Source organism: Sphaerodactylus townsendi, linkage group LG10, assembly GCF_021028975.2.
Source record: "Sphaerodactylus townsendi isolate TG3544 linkage group LG10, MPM_Stown_v2.3, whole genome shotgun sequence".
NCBI lineage: Eukaryota > Metazoa > Chordata > Lepidosauria > Squamata > Sphaerodactylidae > Sphaerodactylus > Sphaerodactylus townsendi.
In genome coordinates this window covers 10,656,890-10,675,074 of record NC_059434.1, presented here as the reverse complement: position 1 = coordinate 10,675,074, position 18,185 = coordinate 10,656,890, and the positions used below count along the sequence as shown (strand labels likewise).

The 18,185-nt window shown below is 46.4% G+C and overlaps 1 protein-coding gene across 2 annotated transcripts in view; it reads left to right on the top strand.

The window, feature by feature from the left end:
• Positions 1-18,185, top strand: part of DHX15 (DEAH-box helicase 15) — a 67,302-nt gene that overhangs the window by 28,566 nt on the left and 20,551 nt on the right. For both annotated transcript variants that reach the window (XR_007245583.1, XM_048509020.1), the window contains exons 6-7: positions 12,407-12,574; positions 18,061-18,147. Coding sequence is in view for 1 of the 2 variants with exons in the window: in XM_048509020.1 (XP_048364977.1) it covers positions 12,407-12,574; positions 18,061-18,147 (255 nt within the window). In the remaining variant the exon portion in view is untranslated. The remainder of the gene's footprint in view (positions 1-12,406; positions 12,575-18,060; positions 18,148-18,185) is intronic.

The window sequence follows — 18,185 nt, the reverse complement described above, 5'->3', positions numbered from 1 at the left end:
TGGAAACAGATGATATTATCCTCGGGTCATGTCTGATGGGCCCATGATGGAGCAACTCAGCATCTTCCTTTGTGTGAGGTGAGTCCTGGTGGCTCTCTTGTGTACTCTTTCCACGGGAAAGGAACTAGAAGGAATCAAAAGCTGGTCCAGCATCTGATGCTCTTTCCCACTCAGGAGTGTGCTTACAGTCTTTGGAGATGCTATTAGTCCTGCCCTCCAATATATAAAGCAGGGAGTATAAGAGAGTAGTTATTTGTGGAAAAGAATCACACTTTAACCAAGCTATAGGTATAGTTGCAGAAAAATAACACGGGCAGAGCTGTTCCTTTCAGGTTTGAGGTGATGTGCCCCTATGTATGAAAAGGCAAGCTGGTTTTTCTGTATTGGAACCAAACTGGCTATGTGTGTCTCTATCTTGCTGGATTTTGTGGGGATGTTTCCAGTGATTCCTGATTCAATTGGGTTGCGCTCAACATGGTATAGATATGAAATTGCCTCATCTGTTAGAATTTCTGCTGCTACTAAGTAAGCCGTTGGTTTGAGGCTGAGCATTAGAAGAGTACGTCCAAGCATCCAATGGTTTGGGTGGCTATTTCAGTTCAGTTAACTGTGTACATGACCTCCCTTGCAGATGCCTCCCCAGCCCACAGCTCTCACACAGTGTGTGCTTTATGGGAGCTCTATAAGGGCCTCAGAATAGAAAGGAGGGTTGCCTCACCCAAGTCCGCCATCTCTTTCTGGCAGAGTTGCCCTTGCCTGGGCAGTACAGAGCTCTGTTTTTCCAGCCTGGCCTGATTGTGAAGCTGTCATATCGTTTTCGTGGTTTTCACGTGCAGTCCCACTTTGGGTCTGTGCAAGTACAGGACTGTTGCCTGAGGCATCACAAGCTTCTCAAAAGCTCTGCTTTGTCTCACACTTCCTCCCCCCCCATTCCATGGACCATCAACAGGCAGCTTTCGCACTCAGTGGCCACGTACAAAGGGGAGGGGAAGCTCTCTTTCCTCCGTTCTTCTGGTACCACCGCTGCTTTCAGTACATTTTCAACTTCAGGAGAATTTTTCCGGAGACGATGGAAAAATCATTGGCACGTTTTAAACGATGTGCCAAATGTGGTAATGGCCAGACGTGACCATTCTGAAGACTATCTGATGTGTCTAGTGGAAGGCCACATACCAGCTTCATGTTAAGGCCTATGCTGATCCTGCCCCAAAGATGCATCAGGAGGGGATGGCCTGTGTGTAAGCTGCCTTTTGGGAAAAGTCATTGCGGACTCCAACAACAGAGAAAGCTGGTAAGGCGACTTGCTCCCCCTCCCTCCTCTTCTGCCTTCGCGAGAGAACCTTGTGCAGTTTCAGATCCTCCAACCAAGAAACCAAAGCAAAAAACACAGTTGAAGACCTCTGAAAGGGCCAAACCATGCAAGGCAGGTTATCTGAGGCCCCGGGGGAAGTGTGAGGAGTCCATGGAGTTGTCCATCTCCCCGAGACACTGATCTAACATGACTTCAATTTCTCCGATGCCACCAGAACGTGTCTGTACAGATCTGGGCTTGGGAGCGATTTGAGTCAACATTATTATTATTATTATTATTATTATTATTATTATTATTATTATTATTATTATTATTATTATTATTATTATTATTATTATTATTATTATTATTATTATTTATTAAACTTGCTATACCGCCCTATCCCTGGAGGGCTCAGGGCGGTGAACAACATAAAATCATACAAAAACATAAAAATCTTAAAACAGGTACTACATTCCTACAATAGGGGCCCATGTAGACCCATATACCACCCCTCTCTCCAAAAATGAGGAGGGGTCCCAATGATGTTAGGGGGGACCCCTACTAGCAGAGGGAGGGCAGGGCATTATCGGGCGGCTGGACTCTCCAAAGGCCCGGTGGAATAATTCGGTTTGCACTACAGGTCTCCTGGCGGAACTCTCCAGTCCCGCATAGGGGCCCTAACAGCTGATGGTAATGTGTTCCACCAGGCCGGGTGCCAGGGCTGTAAAGGCACCTGCGGCCCGTGTGCAGGAGTGAGCCAGCCGCTCATCCCGAGGGGCCAGGGATCTCTTAGTAGGATTCGGCCTTCTGCTGGGATCCTTGCAGAGGGGCCGAGCCGGGACATATGGGGTAATGCTGTCCCAAAGGTATCGAGGGGTCCCAGGCCGTGTAAAGGCCTTTAAAGGTCAACACTCCACACTTGTGAACATGATTCGGAATTCGATAGGTAACCAATGCAGGCGCACAACACAGGGGAGATGTGTTCATGAAAGGCACCCACTGTGAGCAATCGGGCTTCGCCGCATGTTGGACCAATTTCAGTTTCCGGATCAGGCGCAAGGGAAGGTCCGCGTAGAGCCGAAGTTACAATAGTCCAGTCTGGAGGTGGACCGTTGCATGGATCACAGTGGCTAGGTCAGTGTTGGAGAGAAAGGGGGGGCCAGCCGACCGGGCCTGTCCGAAGATGGAAAAACGCGAACTCGGGTTATATGGGCCACCTGGGTCTCCATTGAAAGAGACGAATCCCGGTGGACCCCCAGGTTGCGAACGGAGGGGGTCGGTGCCACACGCCCCCCTCCCACAATCCGGCGGCTGGAAATCCCCAATCTCACCCCCACGACCACTGCCAAAGGATCTCCGTCTTCGATGGGTTAAGTTTTTAACCTGCTCTGTTGTAGCCAACCAGCGACCGCCTCCAAACATTGCTGTAGAGCTGCAGGGCGCAGCGGCAGCTCCCCCCCTCCATCAACAGAGAATGAGCTGAGTGTCATCAGCTGCGTACTCGATGGCAGAGGATCAGCCCAAAGCTCCCACCAGCTGAGCAAGGGGTCGCATATAGATGAAGACTAAATAACAGGTGGGGACAGCAATGCCCCCCCCTGAGGCACACCGTGCATCGAAGCGGGCACCTCCGAAGCTTTGTCCCTACAATCCACATCTTCTTGCTGACTCACGCCTCGGAGGAAATCCAGGCAATCCATTGAAGGACAGTGCCCTGAACCCCGGAAGCGGCTTGCAGGCGGTGGGTCAAAAGGTCGCGGATCGACCATTGAGCATCAAACGCCATTGCGGTGAGATCTAACAACACCAGCAAGCGCCCGCATCCGCCTCGGTCTAGCTGCATATGGAGCATATCTGCTTGACAGCCGAGGGAGAATCTGTCTCCGTCTCCATGCCCAGCACGGGAAGCCCAGGACTGGAAGGGATCGCAAGGCCGATGTGTCAATCCAGAAAGCCCTGAAGCTGCTCTAACACCACACTCTCTCAATTACCTTCCCAGAAATCGAAAGATTCGAGACGGGGCAGTAATTGGCCAGATCTCCAGAAGGATCTAAGGATGGTCTTTTCAAGAGCTGGCGACTCACAGCCTCCTTCAACTCCATCTGGAAAGACTCCTTTTGCTCAAGGAGTCATTGATGATCTTCTAACAGATGGGGTGCGTGAACTCCCTCCTCCCGACACGCGATTTAATCAGTCCAGGAAGGAATTGCACGGATCCAGAGGCGACAGGTAGTAGGTCTAACAGCAGCCAGGGCCCCTGTCAACAGCGCTTCAGAGAGCAGGGAAAACTGGGTCAAACTAGGGCTCCTGAAGACGGGCAAGGGAGCCTTCCAGTTCGCTCATTGTAGTTATAGGTGGCCGGAAGGTCCTGGCGGAGCGACGCCGACTTTATCTGCGAAAAAAGCTCATACAAAAGCCCCTCATAGCTAACTGTAACCAACTGCGGATTTGTAGAACCCTCTGATAAAGAGGTCAAAGATCGAATTATCCTGGAATAATTGTGCCGGGCGAGAGCTATGGCAGATGCGAGAGAGGAGGAGAAGAAGGCCCTCTTCGCCTCGCTTCGTCGCCATCCTCATAGGCTTCTCTCATAAACGCCCTATAAGATGTTAGCCAGCTTCGCACGCACGAGATTTCCTCTCCACACTCGCTCTAGACGCCTGAGCACCCGCTTCATGTGGCGAAGCTCCTCCGTGATACCACGGAGCCTGTTTTGAGCGGGGGCTTAGAGGACGCCGGGGAGCAACAGTCTCTCATGGCATCGGAGAGTAGCGGGAGTTCCAATCCTCCACCTGCTCATCGAAAGTGTGCCGCAGGTTCAGGGTCCCGCAGAGCATTCAGGAAACCAATTGGATCCATAAGTCTCCTGCGGGCGGGCAAAATCGCCTTCCGCCGCTTCAGACAGGGGTAGCATGGCATGTCCAGCCGCGAGCTTCAGGGCATAGTGGTCGGACCATGGCACTCTGTCTGTAGAGGATACCACCAGGTTAACCCCCCCACCCAAAGACCAAATCCAGCGTGCAGGACCGCTCCTCACGCGTGGGGGGGGCCAGAATTCTAATAAGGAGAGGCCCAGTGTCGCCATGGATGACACCAGGTCTGCAGCGCCAAAGATACAGCACGAATACAAGAGGGCGGTGTCGACATGGACGCTTGAGATCACCCAAGACAATAAGTCTGGGAAACCGCAACGCCTAGTCGGCCACCGTCACCTCCAGGTAACCGCGAGAAGGTTGTCCCTCGGCGCGCTTAGGCTTACCGGGCATTACACCAGAAGGACAGCCAACCTCTCTGTGGCCAACCACTCTAGGCCGACACACTCCATGCCAGTGATCTCCAGGACGGGGACTGCCCTGAAGGGGATGGAATTACGGATGAACATTGCCACGCCGCCCCCCCCCCGGCCCTGGGTTCGAGACTGGTGGAGGCACGCGAAACCTGGTGGTGTGACCTCATTCAGAGCAACGGTCTCACCTTCACGAACCCAGGTGCGTGGCCCCTCAAGGGAGCGTGGGCCCCTCGCCATTGATTGACTCACCATTGACCTGATTGCTCTACCCAGCGATGAGATGATTCGAACCACCTATCTGCTGAGAGGATGGTGTTGCCACTGAGGCATTGGGATTGGTCCTCCTCAGCGCTGAGGAGCGATCCACCGCCAACATTGTCATCAGGAGGGGTTGACTCTCACTCATTGGATGATGTAGTCCCCCTCTCTCCTTCACGGTGATCTACTTACTTTTTTCCATTGATACATGGAGCCATATCGATACCACAGCTTGAGTAGCAATCAAGGAGGATATTGCTGTTTTCTACCTCACTACCACAACCTGGGTCGAGGTGGGACCGATGGCTTTGCCTGTGGTAAAGGGGATTAATGACATAGACCACAATAACTCGATCCGGCTAGCAATGACATATTCCACTAAAAGGATAAGAGAACAAGGAAAAGCAGGAGGGGAGTGAATGCCTCTTTCATCATCTGCCCCCCCCCCCCCAATTTGATGATTGTGGACGTGCTCCCATCTAGGTATAAATTGGGGTCTAGCACAACTCCAGTGATTAAAGAGGGGCACAAACTGGACGCTTTAGGGAGAAAACTTTATGGGTGCCCTTGGATTGCACATTGCCTGCATGTGCAGGTATCAGGTTCAGCTGTGGAACAGACTCTCTCAACATCTGGAAGATGTCCTGGATAAGACAAGAACCTAAATAAGAATGCTCCAGTTGAAGGGGATGAAACTTGGATGGCAGCAGCTCAATGCATCGCATCATGTGGCAGATATAACTAGCAGAACCATAGCATCGTTTATTGTATTTAGAAGTCATTTGTGGCTGGGAGTGTAGGTGCCCCAAGACACAAGAGGAACGTCCCTGTTTGATGACCAAAGTGATGCCATTCTGGACAGAATGTGAAAGAACAAAACTACAGCAAGATCTGTGGGAATCCTCCTGCAAACCTCGAGCTTCTTTAAGCCCAGATATGTCCAGCAACCAATGCAATAACATGGGAGACCGTACAGATATCAGACTCCATCATATGAAGCCCAGGGTGGTTATAAACCTCCTTATAGCTCCTCCCAACAAGGGTTAAAATGCTAGCCTCCACAAAAGGGAAAGAAGGATAATAGGTCCCCACCCTACTCGCAGTCAAAAGGGAAACCGGGATGACTATCGGTGGGGTTTTTTCAGCAACCCGTTGTTGATGTTTGTTCCACTTTGGGAATCGATTAGGTCAGATTTGTGGGTGTTAAAAATAACAAAAGATGGTTGTTGCTTGGAATTTAACTCACAGACCCCTTACTGTAACTGACTCTGGTCTGATTTGCACTTTTACAACAAGAAATGACAACTGTGTTGAACACAGGGGCAATTGAACCTGCCCCACAGGGAGACCATAACAGCATTTTTGACGCCTGTTATTTTTTAATAGAATAGAATAGAATAGAATAGAATCTTTATTGGCCAAGTGTGATTGGACACACAAGGAATTTGTCTCCGGTGCATATGCTCTCAGTGTACATAAAAGAAAATACATTTGTCAAGAATCATAAGGTACAGCACTTAATGATTGTCATATAGGTCTAGTAAGCAATCAGGAAACAATCAATAGTAATAAAAACATAAAATGTAAAATCATAAAATAAAATGAAATGTCAGCACAGGCTATAGTCATACAGTCATAATTGGGAGGAGATGGGTAATAGGAATGATGAAAAAAGTAGTGCAGTAATTATATAATAAATATATAATAAATAGTTTGACATTATCGTGGGAATTATTTGTTTAACAGCGTGATGGTATCTCGGGAAAAAACTGTTCTTATGCGTCTAGTTGTCTTGGTGTGCAGTGCTCTGTAGCTTAATGCTTAGAGGGTAAGAGTTGAAACAGTTTTATGCGTCCAGGATGCCAGGGGTCAGTAAATATTTTCATACAGCCCTTTTTTTTTTGACCCGTGCAGTATACAGGTCCTCAATGGAAGGCAGGTTAGCAGCAATTGTTTTTTCTGCAGTTCTGATTATTCTTTGAAGTCTGTGTCGATCTTGTTGGGTTGCAGAACCAAACGACACAAAGTTATAGAGGTGCAGATAACAGACTCCACGATTCCTCTGTAGAACTGCATCAGCAGCTCCTTGGGCAGTTTGAGCTTCCTGAGTAAGCGCAGAAAGAACATTCTTTGTTGTGCTTTTTTGATGACATTTTGGATATTAGGTGTCCCATTTTAGGTCATGAGATATGATGGCTTCTTAGAAATTTAAAGGTCTTTACTATTGATACTGTGTTGTCTAGTATTGGGAGAGGAGGTAGGATGGGAGGGTTTCTCCTGAAATCTACCACCATTTCTACGGTTTTAAGTGTGTGTTCAGTTCTAGATTGTTCCAGCGGCAATCATCGAGGCGAATGGTTCGAACCCTCCGCCTGTATGCGGTTTCATCAAGAAACTTAATGAGACCAATCACTGTTGTATCATCTGCAAATTTCAGTATTTTAACAGATGGATCATTTGAGATGCAGTCATTGGTATACAGAGAGAAGAGAAGTGGTGAAAGTACACAGCCTTGGGGGGCCCCTGTGCTCATTTTACAGGTGTCTGATGTAATTTTTCCTAGCTTCACCTGCTGTTTCCTATCTGTTAGGAAGCTTGTGATTGTAATAGACAAGAAAGGTGGGGGAAAGCTGCCCATATTGAATCTAAGGGCCTTAAATAAACATATAAATGTCTGGAAATTCCGGATGATCGTGATGAAAGTCGTCCTTCCCCTCCTTTCTTCAGACACGTGGTTTGCGATCCGTGGCTTGAAGGATGCCCACTTCCACATCTCCATCCGGAGAGGCCGTAGGAAATGCTTGCGTTTTTCACGTGGTCGGGACACTTCAGTTCTTGGTGTTACCATTTGGGCTGACGACTGCCCCCAGGCTGTTCATGAAATGCATGTCATCAGTAGTATCTTACCTGGTAATGCAGGGACATCAGACTTTCAGGTACTCGAATGACTGGCTCATAATCACTCACTCAGCAAATGAGCGGCCAGACCACGTCAAAATGATGGTCTCAATTCTAGAGCATCTGGGTCAGTGATGGCGAACCTTTTAGAGACCGAGTGCCGGGGGCGGAGCGAGGGAAAACTGCATCTGGGGCCCGCATGCGCCCTGTGCCCCTTCCATGCCCCCGCCCTGCCCTGGAATGCCCCCGGAATGTCCCGAAACCCCCCACCCCGCCCCCGGAACATCCTTGCCACACCCGCACAGGGGCCGCACGCCCAGTACATTATGCACCCCTTGCCCCCTTGGCGCTATGCCACTGCCGAGTGCCCAAACTGGAGTGACAGCTCGCATGCCCATAAAGAGGGCTCTGAGTGCCACCTCTGGCACCCATGCCATAGGTTCGCCACCACTGATCTGGGTTTTCTCTGAGAGAATTGAAACACATCCCTGAGATAAAACTCATCCCAATGCGCAGAATAGAGTTCATAAGGTCTGTTCTGGATTCTGAGGCCGTCACGGCTTTTCTGCCCCACTGGCTGGGGCTGGGGCCGTCTCCATCCGCATCTGGTAGATACCAAACTGCTCTCCAGATTCAGAAACTCCTGGGTTTGATTGCTTTGACTACAGCGGTGGTGGAGCTTGTGATACTGTGCGGGTTGTTACGAAAATAAAGCTGCTCCCACAATCTGGGTGTGCAGGAAAATACCTTGGTTTTGTATAACCTGCAGAGTGTCGAATGAACTGACGGAATTGCCCTTGTGGGTGGGCAGTTACAATAAACCACCTTGTAATTTACCCTCTTCCTGTGTAGGGGAAAACTAGTTTTTTTTTCACTTCAAAAACTAAATATGAAATTACCTCATCAGTCAAATAGTGTTGGGGGGGGAGGGGGGAACCTTCTGGAACGTCGTTTAAAATGCATGTCATTTGTCCCCTTATGTGACAAACAGTGGGACAAGGAAAAATAAAAATCATGTACAAGCTCCTACAAAGTCCGACTTGAAGGATCGGTCCCCTTGGGGGAGAAAAAACACATGCAGAAAATGAATTGGCCACTCAGCCTGTGTACTGCTCCTGGACATAAACCACCAGAGAGATGAAAACGTTGCTAAAACCTCTACCGTCACTTTTAAAATTGCCTACCAAATGACTCTCCTTTCGTACTGCACCCTGGTGTACTCATTACAACCAGACGCGCAAGCAAACCATTTCAGGTGCCTGGACGCTCACTGGCATCTTCTGGTTCTTCGCTTTCCGATGAGCCACCTGTACTTCTAGCGCACCGGAGTTCCTAAATTTGATGGAACTAATGTGTTCTGACAGTTGACTAATGTATTCTGCTCCAGCTGAAGACAAAAAGTACCTGATGGGTAGATTGAAGTGTCTGTGGAAACGTTAACTGTGTTTTCCATCCTTCACGGAGCCGGTGCCGAGGAATTGCACCTAGACGACTCGGCACTTGGTTCTCCTTAGATTTTTTGATTGATTGGAGGTTAGAAGAGGCTAATTACAGATATAAAAAGGTAACCTTTAGTCCAGAGTTACTTAATCTTTTTTTATCATATTTTGAACTGCTGTTCTTTATAAATCACTGCATTATGTTATAGCTCTGCTACGCTGGAAGATGACTTGGAAAAACTTCTGGATGAAAAATTAGCTACTTCTGCACTCTGGTGTGTTTATATTGTGAGCTCTCGCCTCCAGACGTAATGCATAAGAGAGACGGGATACACATCCAGGTAGCATATGGCTGCCATTAGTTTCCTTTGCTCTGTGCTACTGAGAAATCTTCCTGTCGGCTTGGCTTTTATTCGAGGCTGCTGCTGGATCCTCACAGTCACATGGCAGGCCACTAGAAAGACCTGGACAGCAGCCAGAATATGAGGTGGTTGTGGAGTGGATGTGTTGCTCCCGAAGTTCGGAGACTGTGCAAGGCACCATTAGGTGTCCAAAGCCTCCAATGAAATTTCTGGCCTTCCACCTTTGGTTCTGTCAGTTGTGATTTCACGGACATCTGAAGGGGGAATCTGATCTTGGCACACAGATAATCTCTCAGATCATAGTTTGTAACGTCAGTTCCATAATTGCAGTTGATTCTGTTACCTTTTGGCAGATGGATTTCTCAGGGTTGCTCTTTGCTGGGATAGTCACACACAACTCTTAAGATGCGCAAATGCGTCAATCGTCAAAAGCATGGTTGTGAAGGGTTACTGTAGCGGTGGCCACAGTTTGTCCTTTAAAAATGTTTCCACTTCGAGGCACTGCCAGTCCCTAATACTGTATAGGAAGGACACGAGCAAATTTATAAATGTTCCCTTTGCATCTCTCGTGGGTCAGACATTTGTGCCAAGTGAGAAGCCAGCCCAGGTTCCCCTGTAAAGAATAAGGAAAGGTCTGTTCTTAGACTGGAGTTCTAGTAGTGGCAGATCTTTCTTGCCTTCTCTCAGCAATTGTTTGGAGAACCAAGAAAGCAGTGCTGTGGGATGGGGGGAACCTTTTGTGGGCAGAAAACGACCCTACACAGCAGCGGCATTGAGGAGGGGAAAGAGGACAAGGGTCCACCCCTTCTCCTTCCACCACTGGCACCTTGCTCTGGCAGAACGAAGGCATAAGAGGTACTTTATAGCCTCCGTCCCCCATTCCTGCTGTCATCGGTGCTGTTTCATCGCTGCTTCTTGCATCCTTGTTCCAGGGCCCACCCCCAGTTTTTGTACGTAGGTTGGAAAAAATATTGGCTTCCAAACCACCTTATGTGTCATTTCAAGACTGGGGAAAATAATCCAAGTAGTTGAGAATCAGCACCACGAACATACAGGTGAGCAGGCAGGAAAATGTTCCCCAGTTTTCTATAACTTGTCGCAGTTGAAGCCTCCAAGAGAAGGGACATGCTGGAGGAGTCAGTTAGCAGTCGCCCCTGAAAGGTGAGAACTCGGGAACGGGTGGGAGGGGAGGGAGGCAGCTGAGCAAAACACTGTCCATCCCTTCTCCTTAGGAAGCCAATGCTTCAGTTCTTCAGTGTGCCAAGAAGAAACAAATACCTTAAGAGTCTGTCACTGTTGCTTAGCAACCTTCCTTGGAAGTGGAAGGAGCCCTAGATAGTTGCTTGGGCGGCCTGCACTCCTGTGGAAGAAAGCTCCTTGTTCGCAGCCACACTTGCTATTCCGACAGCGGTGTTGGCCTTTTCTGCAGCAGAGCCCACCCACACCCACAAACGAGGTGGCTTTCCATGACCCATATTTTTGCTTCCAGCAACTTTCCTAGATGGCACCCAGGCAATCTAGCCATAGAATGGCATGTTTGGAGAACTATGAAGGGGCCATCTAGTTATGAGTGATTTAGGCAATCCAGCATATAATTTTTGCACCTTCTGCAGTAGACCAGTAGGGGGCAGGATAACCCAGACTGATAGAGCCATCTAACCTTTTTTTACCTGGAAATGATTTTTGGATGAAAATAGTTAATACTGAGAATTTTAAAAAAATCTTTTGGATTCCAAAAACACGTTTATGCTTTTTCGTAAGCTGTTCCTCGATAAGGCTAGAGCTGCACCAGTGAAGTTGCTTTATTTCCAACAACAAGAGATCCTTTGTGGCTGTTCCATGGGTTGTGAGTTCTATACCTAGTAATCGCGAAGTGGTGTAATTCTAGAATATTCAGTGGAGCAACAAGAAAAATATCAAGTTGGTTACAATTTAATTGTGGGGAAAAAAGCACATTTACGTCCTGAGCATGTAACAGTTTTCACTTTCAATGGCATGTTATTTTCTTGTTTAAGACTATAGTTTCAGACTTCCATTATGTTTAAAATTAGAATGAACTCTTTTGTCGATAACAAGACAGATTGTCGTCTCACAGGTGAACAAGAGTTGCTAGTTCTTGAGGATCAGATTGTGAAGAGTATCTTAAGAATTAAGTTTTCAAAACATTAAGATGTATTCTTAATCTCCCCTTTTAAAAAATTGGGGCTTTTTATGAGTTGAGGCAAGCCTGTTGAAATAGTTTAGCATTTCGACTTCATGTAAAGTTTTCCTCGGTATTTCGCAGCTCCCTAAAATGCCCTTGGAGCTTTTACTTATGAAGGTGCAAAAACAATTCCAGGAAGAATTCAAAGTTCTAATATGAGCCCTGATAACTTTGACAGAGAAGGGTCTGCTTCTCGGAGCATCCATGTTTATACTGTAAAGGTGTTTGTTCTCATTAGGTACAATGAAGCAAATCTTCCATATAATTGCATTAGTGATACGTGACATTAAAGCTTAATTGGCTTATTTAAAATATCTTGCACATCAATTTCTTTTAGATTGTGAAAATTGAAAAGGTCACGAGTGCAGTTTAATATTCCTGGGTGAGAGATTTCAATTTTAGTACAATTTGTAGAGAATTAATTAGGAAATACGACTGAAAGAGAAAGGGTGTTGAATGCAAATGAGGCTGTTATGCTCATTGGAATAAAGGATCTGCAGCATCTTGGACTGCCGTGGAAGTCCCATTGAAAATTCAACAAGTGCCCAAATTAGTTTAAAAATAGCTTGTTTTGTAGTGAAACTTCTAAAAGGAAAAAGTCCTCCAAACCATTAGAGAGGGAAAAAGGCCTCGTTTTCCACTTTCTTTTCTGCCCCCATGTAGGAAATAGATGAAGCCTGTAAGAGAATAAAGCGCGAAATTGACGACCTGGGCCCTGAAGTTGGTGACATTAAAATCATTCCGTTATATTCGACCCTCCCGCCCCAGCAGCAACAGAGGATTTTTGAGCCGCCCCCTCCAAAAAAGCCCAACGGTGCAATAGGACGAAAGGTACGTTTATGAAAACTGTGCTATTTTATTTTACTGTGTTTATATGCCTTCTCTCCCCATTGAGGACCCAAGCACTGTCCTCCTCCTCTTCTCCATTTTATCTTCACAAAATGTATATTAAAATGTGTGTTTTAAAACACTTCCTGTCCTCAACTGACTGTTCAGATTCTTATTTCTACAACTCTAGGCCCCGTTCCTCTGGAAATAGTTTAAGTAGATGATGTTTATTTCATAGGGATAAGATTGAGTACACAAGTAGCTCTCCCATTAGCTTAAGTGCTAAAACTTTCATTAATTACTTCTATTTTTCTTCATTTTTCATTATAATGATTTCAGAGTCCTGTGCATGATTTTCTGGAGGAGATCCGCACCCATATGTTATTTCAGAAACAATGGGAGGGAAAAGAGAAATGCTGTTGTCCTTCAGCAACACGTGCATTATCTTTAAAATGTACTTTTACCCCACAGTCTAAGTAGATAACGCATTTGGAGTTTACTATTAGGAGCTCCTAGCTAGTGTTCTTATAAAGTCACTTACCAGATTCATGGAAGCCTGATTTGGTTCAGAATTATGTTACAAGGGAACTGGGGAGGAAACCTTATCCTACTTCACATGCCTTTGAGGTTGGTAAGAGAGTGGGTGTCTGGCCCAGAGTCACCCAGCAGGCTCCCTGTGGCAGAGTGGGTATTTCAACCTGATGCTCCCAGATCCTTATGTAGAACGTTACACGGGACCTTTATGCACTCAAGATTTCATTAATCCTTTCAGTGGTTTTACTGGGCCGTCTGCAAAGGATCCCTTTTTCAGACTGGCTATGTCCCTGCCCCCTTCATTCAGTGGACTCCTTGGTACATATCCTTTTGCAGTGCCCTTATGTGTCCCAACTTAGGCCAAAATGGATAGTTAGTTCTACTGGAGGCAGAAGGACATCTTGATGGGTGGTTTCCAACCCGTACTCAGGGAGGCAGGATGTAGAATTTCGTCACTTCCTGTGTACTGGTTGGACATCCAGTAAGATCCAGTTTACTTTCCTGCCTGACAGGGAGAGCAGCACCTTCACCAGGCTCTGCAAGTTTTCTGTTTTTCTCTGTAGACTAATTCTCTGTGTCTGAACCTTAACTCCTCTTGGAGGAGTCTGACCCTCAACGTACTTAGTTCATTGCTTGTTCTTCAGAGGCTGCCGAGAAGAATTGAAGGGAGACGTTTTTACGTGCCGTTCTTTTTTAAGTTTCATGGTTTTTAGTGTACAAGACCTTGGTCTAAGAACAGGCAGTTTGAAAGAAAGAAAGATTCTCCCAGATCCTAGTCTGGCAATCCAAGCTTGTTTGCAGGCACAGCTTCATGCATGACTCACTTGCATTGCATGCTGCTATTCGCAGGACTTGACTGATCACTACAGCTGCAACTTATTTCTGGTATTTCCCCTCCCAATCTCTGCAGCCCCAAATGGCAGGTGGTGCCAATCCCGCCCAGTCTTGCTGGGTGAAGACTCTGTATGCACTGATCTGGGGATTAGTTAATATTTGCCATTCTTGGCCACTTCCGAACTGTAAATATTGCTGTTCCATGGAATAAGTGGAACAGAATTGTTCAAGAGGGCATTTTTAAAATGTAAGTCACAATACTGAGAACAAGTGTAGTGTGGTGGTTAAGAATGGTGGACTCTAGTGTGGAGAATCGACTTTGATTCCCCACTCCTCCATCTGAGCAGCAGACTAATCTAGTGAACTGGATTTGTTTCCCTGCTCCTATGCATGACCTTGGGACAGTCTTGAGTTCCATCCGAAGTCTCTCAGCCCCACCTACTTCATAAGGTTTCTGTTTTCAGGAGAGGAAGGGAAAGGAGTTTATAAGCCGCTTTGAAACTCCTTACGGTTGAGGACAGCAGGGTATAAATCCAAACTCTTACAGTTTCAGGATGCTTTTCCTGACTTTTGAATCCAGGGCAACTTGCAAACAAGACTTTGAGTTAAGAAGTTCTGTGTAAAGTCAAAGTGAGCGTGCTCCAGTCAGTTTTGTCCCCTGGTTTTCCCTCCTTTGTCCAGTGGGTGTACAAAATACAATATCCTGTATTGTTCAGCAGGGATAAAATGCTTCTTGCGTCTAGGCCCGTGATCCCTCTTTGTTTTAGTTTGTCATATCGTACATCGGGAGCTGACAAAACTGAGAGCAGCAACAAGCCGGTTATTGGCACGCAGTGAACCAGCAATTGTGTGGGTTGTTTGATTGTGGATTATACTTTGACAGAATTATTGGGTTTTTCTTGTTTAAGCCAGAGAGTTGATGTTGCAGAAAGAGTTTGAGAATTCCTGGGGTTTTTTTTTAAGTCTCACCTTTCATGAACTTAGGAAGCTTTAAAGTAGGTTTTTGAGAAACCTCCGCTTTTTTCAGCCTCAACTGAATCATACAGTAAAAATTAGGTATTATGTATGTGCAAGTCTGTTGAACTTTAAGAACACTATATAGACATTGAACATGCGGCAGAATTTGAGCAGCAGTGGCATAGTGGTTAAGAGCAGGTGCACTCTAATCTGGAGAACCGTGTTTGATTCCCCGCTCTCTCACTTGAGCTGTGGAGGCTTACCTGGGGAACTAGATTAGCCTATGCACTCCAGCACATGCCAGCTGGGTGACCTTGGGCTAGTCACAGTTCTTCAGAGCTCTCTCAGCCCCACCTACCTCACAGGATGTTTGTTGTTGTGGGGAGGGAAAGGAGATTGTAAGCCCCTTTGAGTTTCCTTACAGGAGAGAAAGGGGGGATATAAATCCAAACTCTTCTCTTCTTCTTAATGCCTTGTCCCCTAATAAAGGTGAATGGGCACCGGTTCATTCCGATGCACTCCGTGTACCAATGCAAAGTTTGTGAATTTCTTCCACATATATCTAATCTTCTGTTTTTAAAGTATTTCACGAGTGGTGATGGAAGGGGCATTCTTTTCTCCATCTGGAATGGATGCGTGTTCAGAATGAACTCCCAGTTGGTATCTGTGACTGATCACTGTGATACAAAATGGCCAGCTCTGTCAAACAGGACTGGAAGTTCAAATTCCTGAAAGATTTCTATAAAAGCTAGCTTATGTAGGTTTTACTTCCAGTTCTGTACAGCTCTAAGGCTGGTGAGCAGTCTCCTACTGGGGGCTGATCTAGGTGACTTAATTTTTTTTTTTTGTACAGTGGTCTCCGTATGGATGGGTGATTGTTGGGAAACGTCTGCGTGAATTCCGTGCCAGTTCACTGCAAGGAAATGGCTGATGGAGGCTATTCGAAGCTTCTCGATGCTTGTTGCCTGAGCCACGTGCCCTTGGCTTTTGATGATTCTGCCGGTCTTGAACATGCTTTTTGACCTAACCTTTTGATTCTGTTCTGCAATATTTCGGAAATGTCCTGGCCTCGTGAAAGTGCATGTCTTAATGCGGTATAGTCCATAGAGTTCCTTTCAGTTCCACTGAAATTAGGTCACTCATTGGCTGTGACTGTTTAGGACAAAGTTGCTTTATGTTCTGACATAACATGAAGCCATAGTTTAGTTAAATGTGGTTGCTATACTAACTTAAATGTGGTTGCTGCACTAACTTTGGTTAGCTAGCGTCTATGGTTGCTGCACTAACTTTGGTTAGCTAGGGTCTGTGGTTGCTGCACTAACTTTGGTTATCTAGGGTCTGTGGTTGCTGTACTCACTTTAGTTATCTAGGGTCTGTGGTTGCTGTACTCACTTTGGTTAGCTAGGGTCTGTGGTTGCTGCACTAACTTTGGTTAGCTAGGGTCTGTGGGGTCTGCACTAACTTTGGTTAGCTAGGGTCTGTGGTTGCTGTACTCACTTTAGTTAGCTAGGGTCTGTGGTTGCTGCACTAACTTTGGTTAGCTAGGGTCTATGGTTGCTGCACTAACTTTGGTTAGCTAGGATCTGTGGTTGCTGTACTCACTTTAGTTAGCTAGTGTCTGTCAGACCTCAGCCTGAAGTTTGGTTTGATGTTCAAACCCCGATCTCCTTGCTTTCCCCCCAGCACCGCAGTTGTTCACTCACAGGCTGCCTAAAATGATGGTGATTGAAATCAGTTTTTGACAGAGCAAGCAAGGATTTGAACGGATTTGTGGTTCAAAGCTGTTTTAAGCTGAACAGATTAATCGTAAGACTTTCCCCCCCCTTAACACGGGCTTAATTCAGACATCATGCCAAACAGCGGTTTGTGCTGGGAGCTGTAGTTCTGAGCTGTGGCTTGAGCTTCAGCGCCTATAATAAGCACCCTGTGGTTTAGATCTGTTTGTTTCATGTCTCTCAGGTGCAGTAGCCTCTGCAGGTGAAGCAATGACTATAAATACAGTTTGCCATTTCAGGCTTCAAGCCAAGCCATGGTTAAATTACCTTAAAGCTGTATTCAGACATAACACTTAACCACAGTTGAATGAGAATGTGCACCATCGGGACTTGTTCTCAAGCTCACACCTGCTCCCTTTTGCACAAAGAATTGTGAGAAAATCTTAACTCTGATTAAAATCTTAACTCTGATTACTCCCAATATAATAATGTAGGTGCATGAGTTACTGAGAGTTATGGTAGGTTTTTTTTTGCACAGTGGAAGGACGTGGAAGGAAAAATAACCCAGCAAAAAGTGGGTTCATGCATGTTTTTATTTAACTGTGGTGTAGTGGTTAAGAGCAGGTAGATTCTAATCTGGAGAACCGGGTTTGATTCCCCACTCCTCCACCTGAGTGGCAGAGGCTTATCTGGTGAACCAGATGTGTTTCCACACTCCTACATTCCTGCTGGATGACCTTGGGCTAGTCACAGTTCTTCGGAACTCTCTCAGTACTGCCTACCTCACAAGGTTGTGGGGAGAGGAAGGGAAAGGAGCTTGTAAGCCACCTTGAGTCTCCTTTCAGGGGAGAAAGTTGAGGTATAAATCCAAACTCTTCCTTCCTTCCTTCCTTCCTTCCTTCCTTCCTTCCTTCCTTCCTTCCTTCCTTCCTTCCTTCCTTCCTTCCTTCCTTCCTTCCTTCCTTCCTTCCTTCCTTCCTTCCTTCCTTCCTTCCTTCCTTCCTTCCTTCCTTCCTTCCTTCCTTCCTCCCTCCCTCCCTCCCTCCCTCCCTCCCTCCCTCCCTCCCTCCCTCCCTCCCTCCTCCTCTGTGATACCTGAATTGAGGCAGAACAACAGACAATACCTATTATTTTGAATATTTTTATACGGAGTACAGTACCAGCGTTTGGATTATTTCAAGCTGGTTTGTTGACAGTGATATTAAATTAACAGGCCAGAAACTGAGAAGCTATAGAAAACTGTAATTTAAGAGAACCAACCCCAACATTTCTTTTCTGACTTCAGTAGATTATAACAGTAAAGTTTGCTTCCTGATGCCTGTGGTCAGCCCATCAGCAACGGAGAGGGCCTTGCAGTATAACTGTTGCACATGCCTGTACATGGGCATTTTTAAATGGCCGAGATTGACCTTAATTTGTGGAAAGATTGATTGCCCTTCTTTTCAACAGGTGGTTGTATCTACTAATATCGCTGAGACATCGTTAACAATAGATGGTGTCGTGTTTGTCATTGATCCCGGATTTGCTAAGCAAAAGGTAAATACAAGTTGTTTCAAACAAGAAGGGTTTTTTCC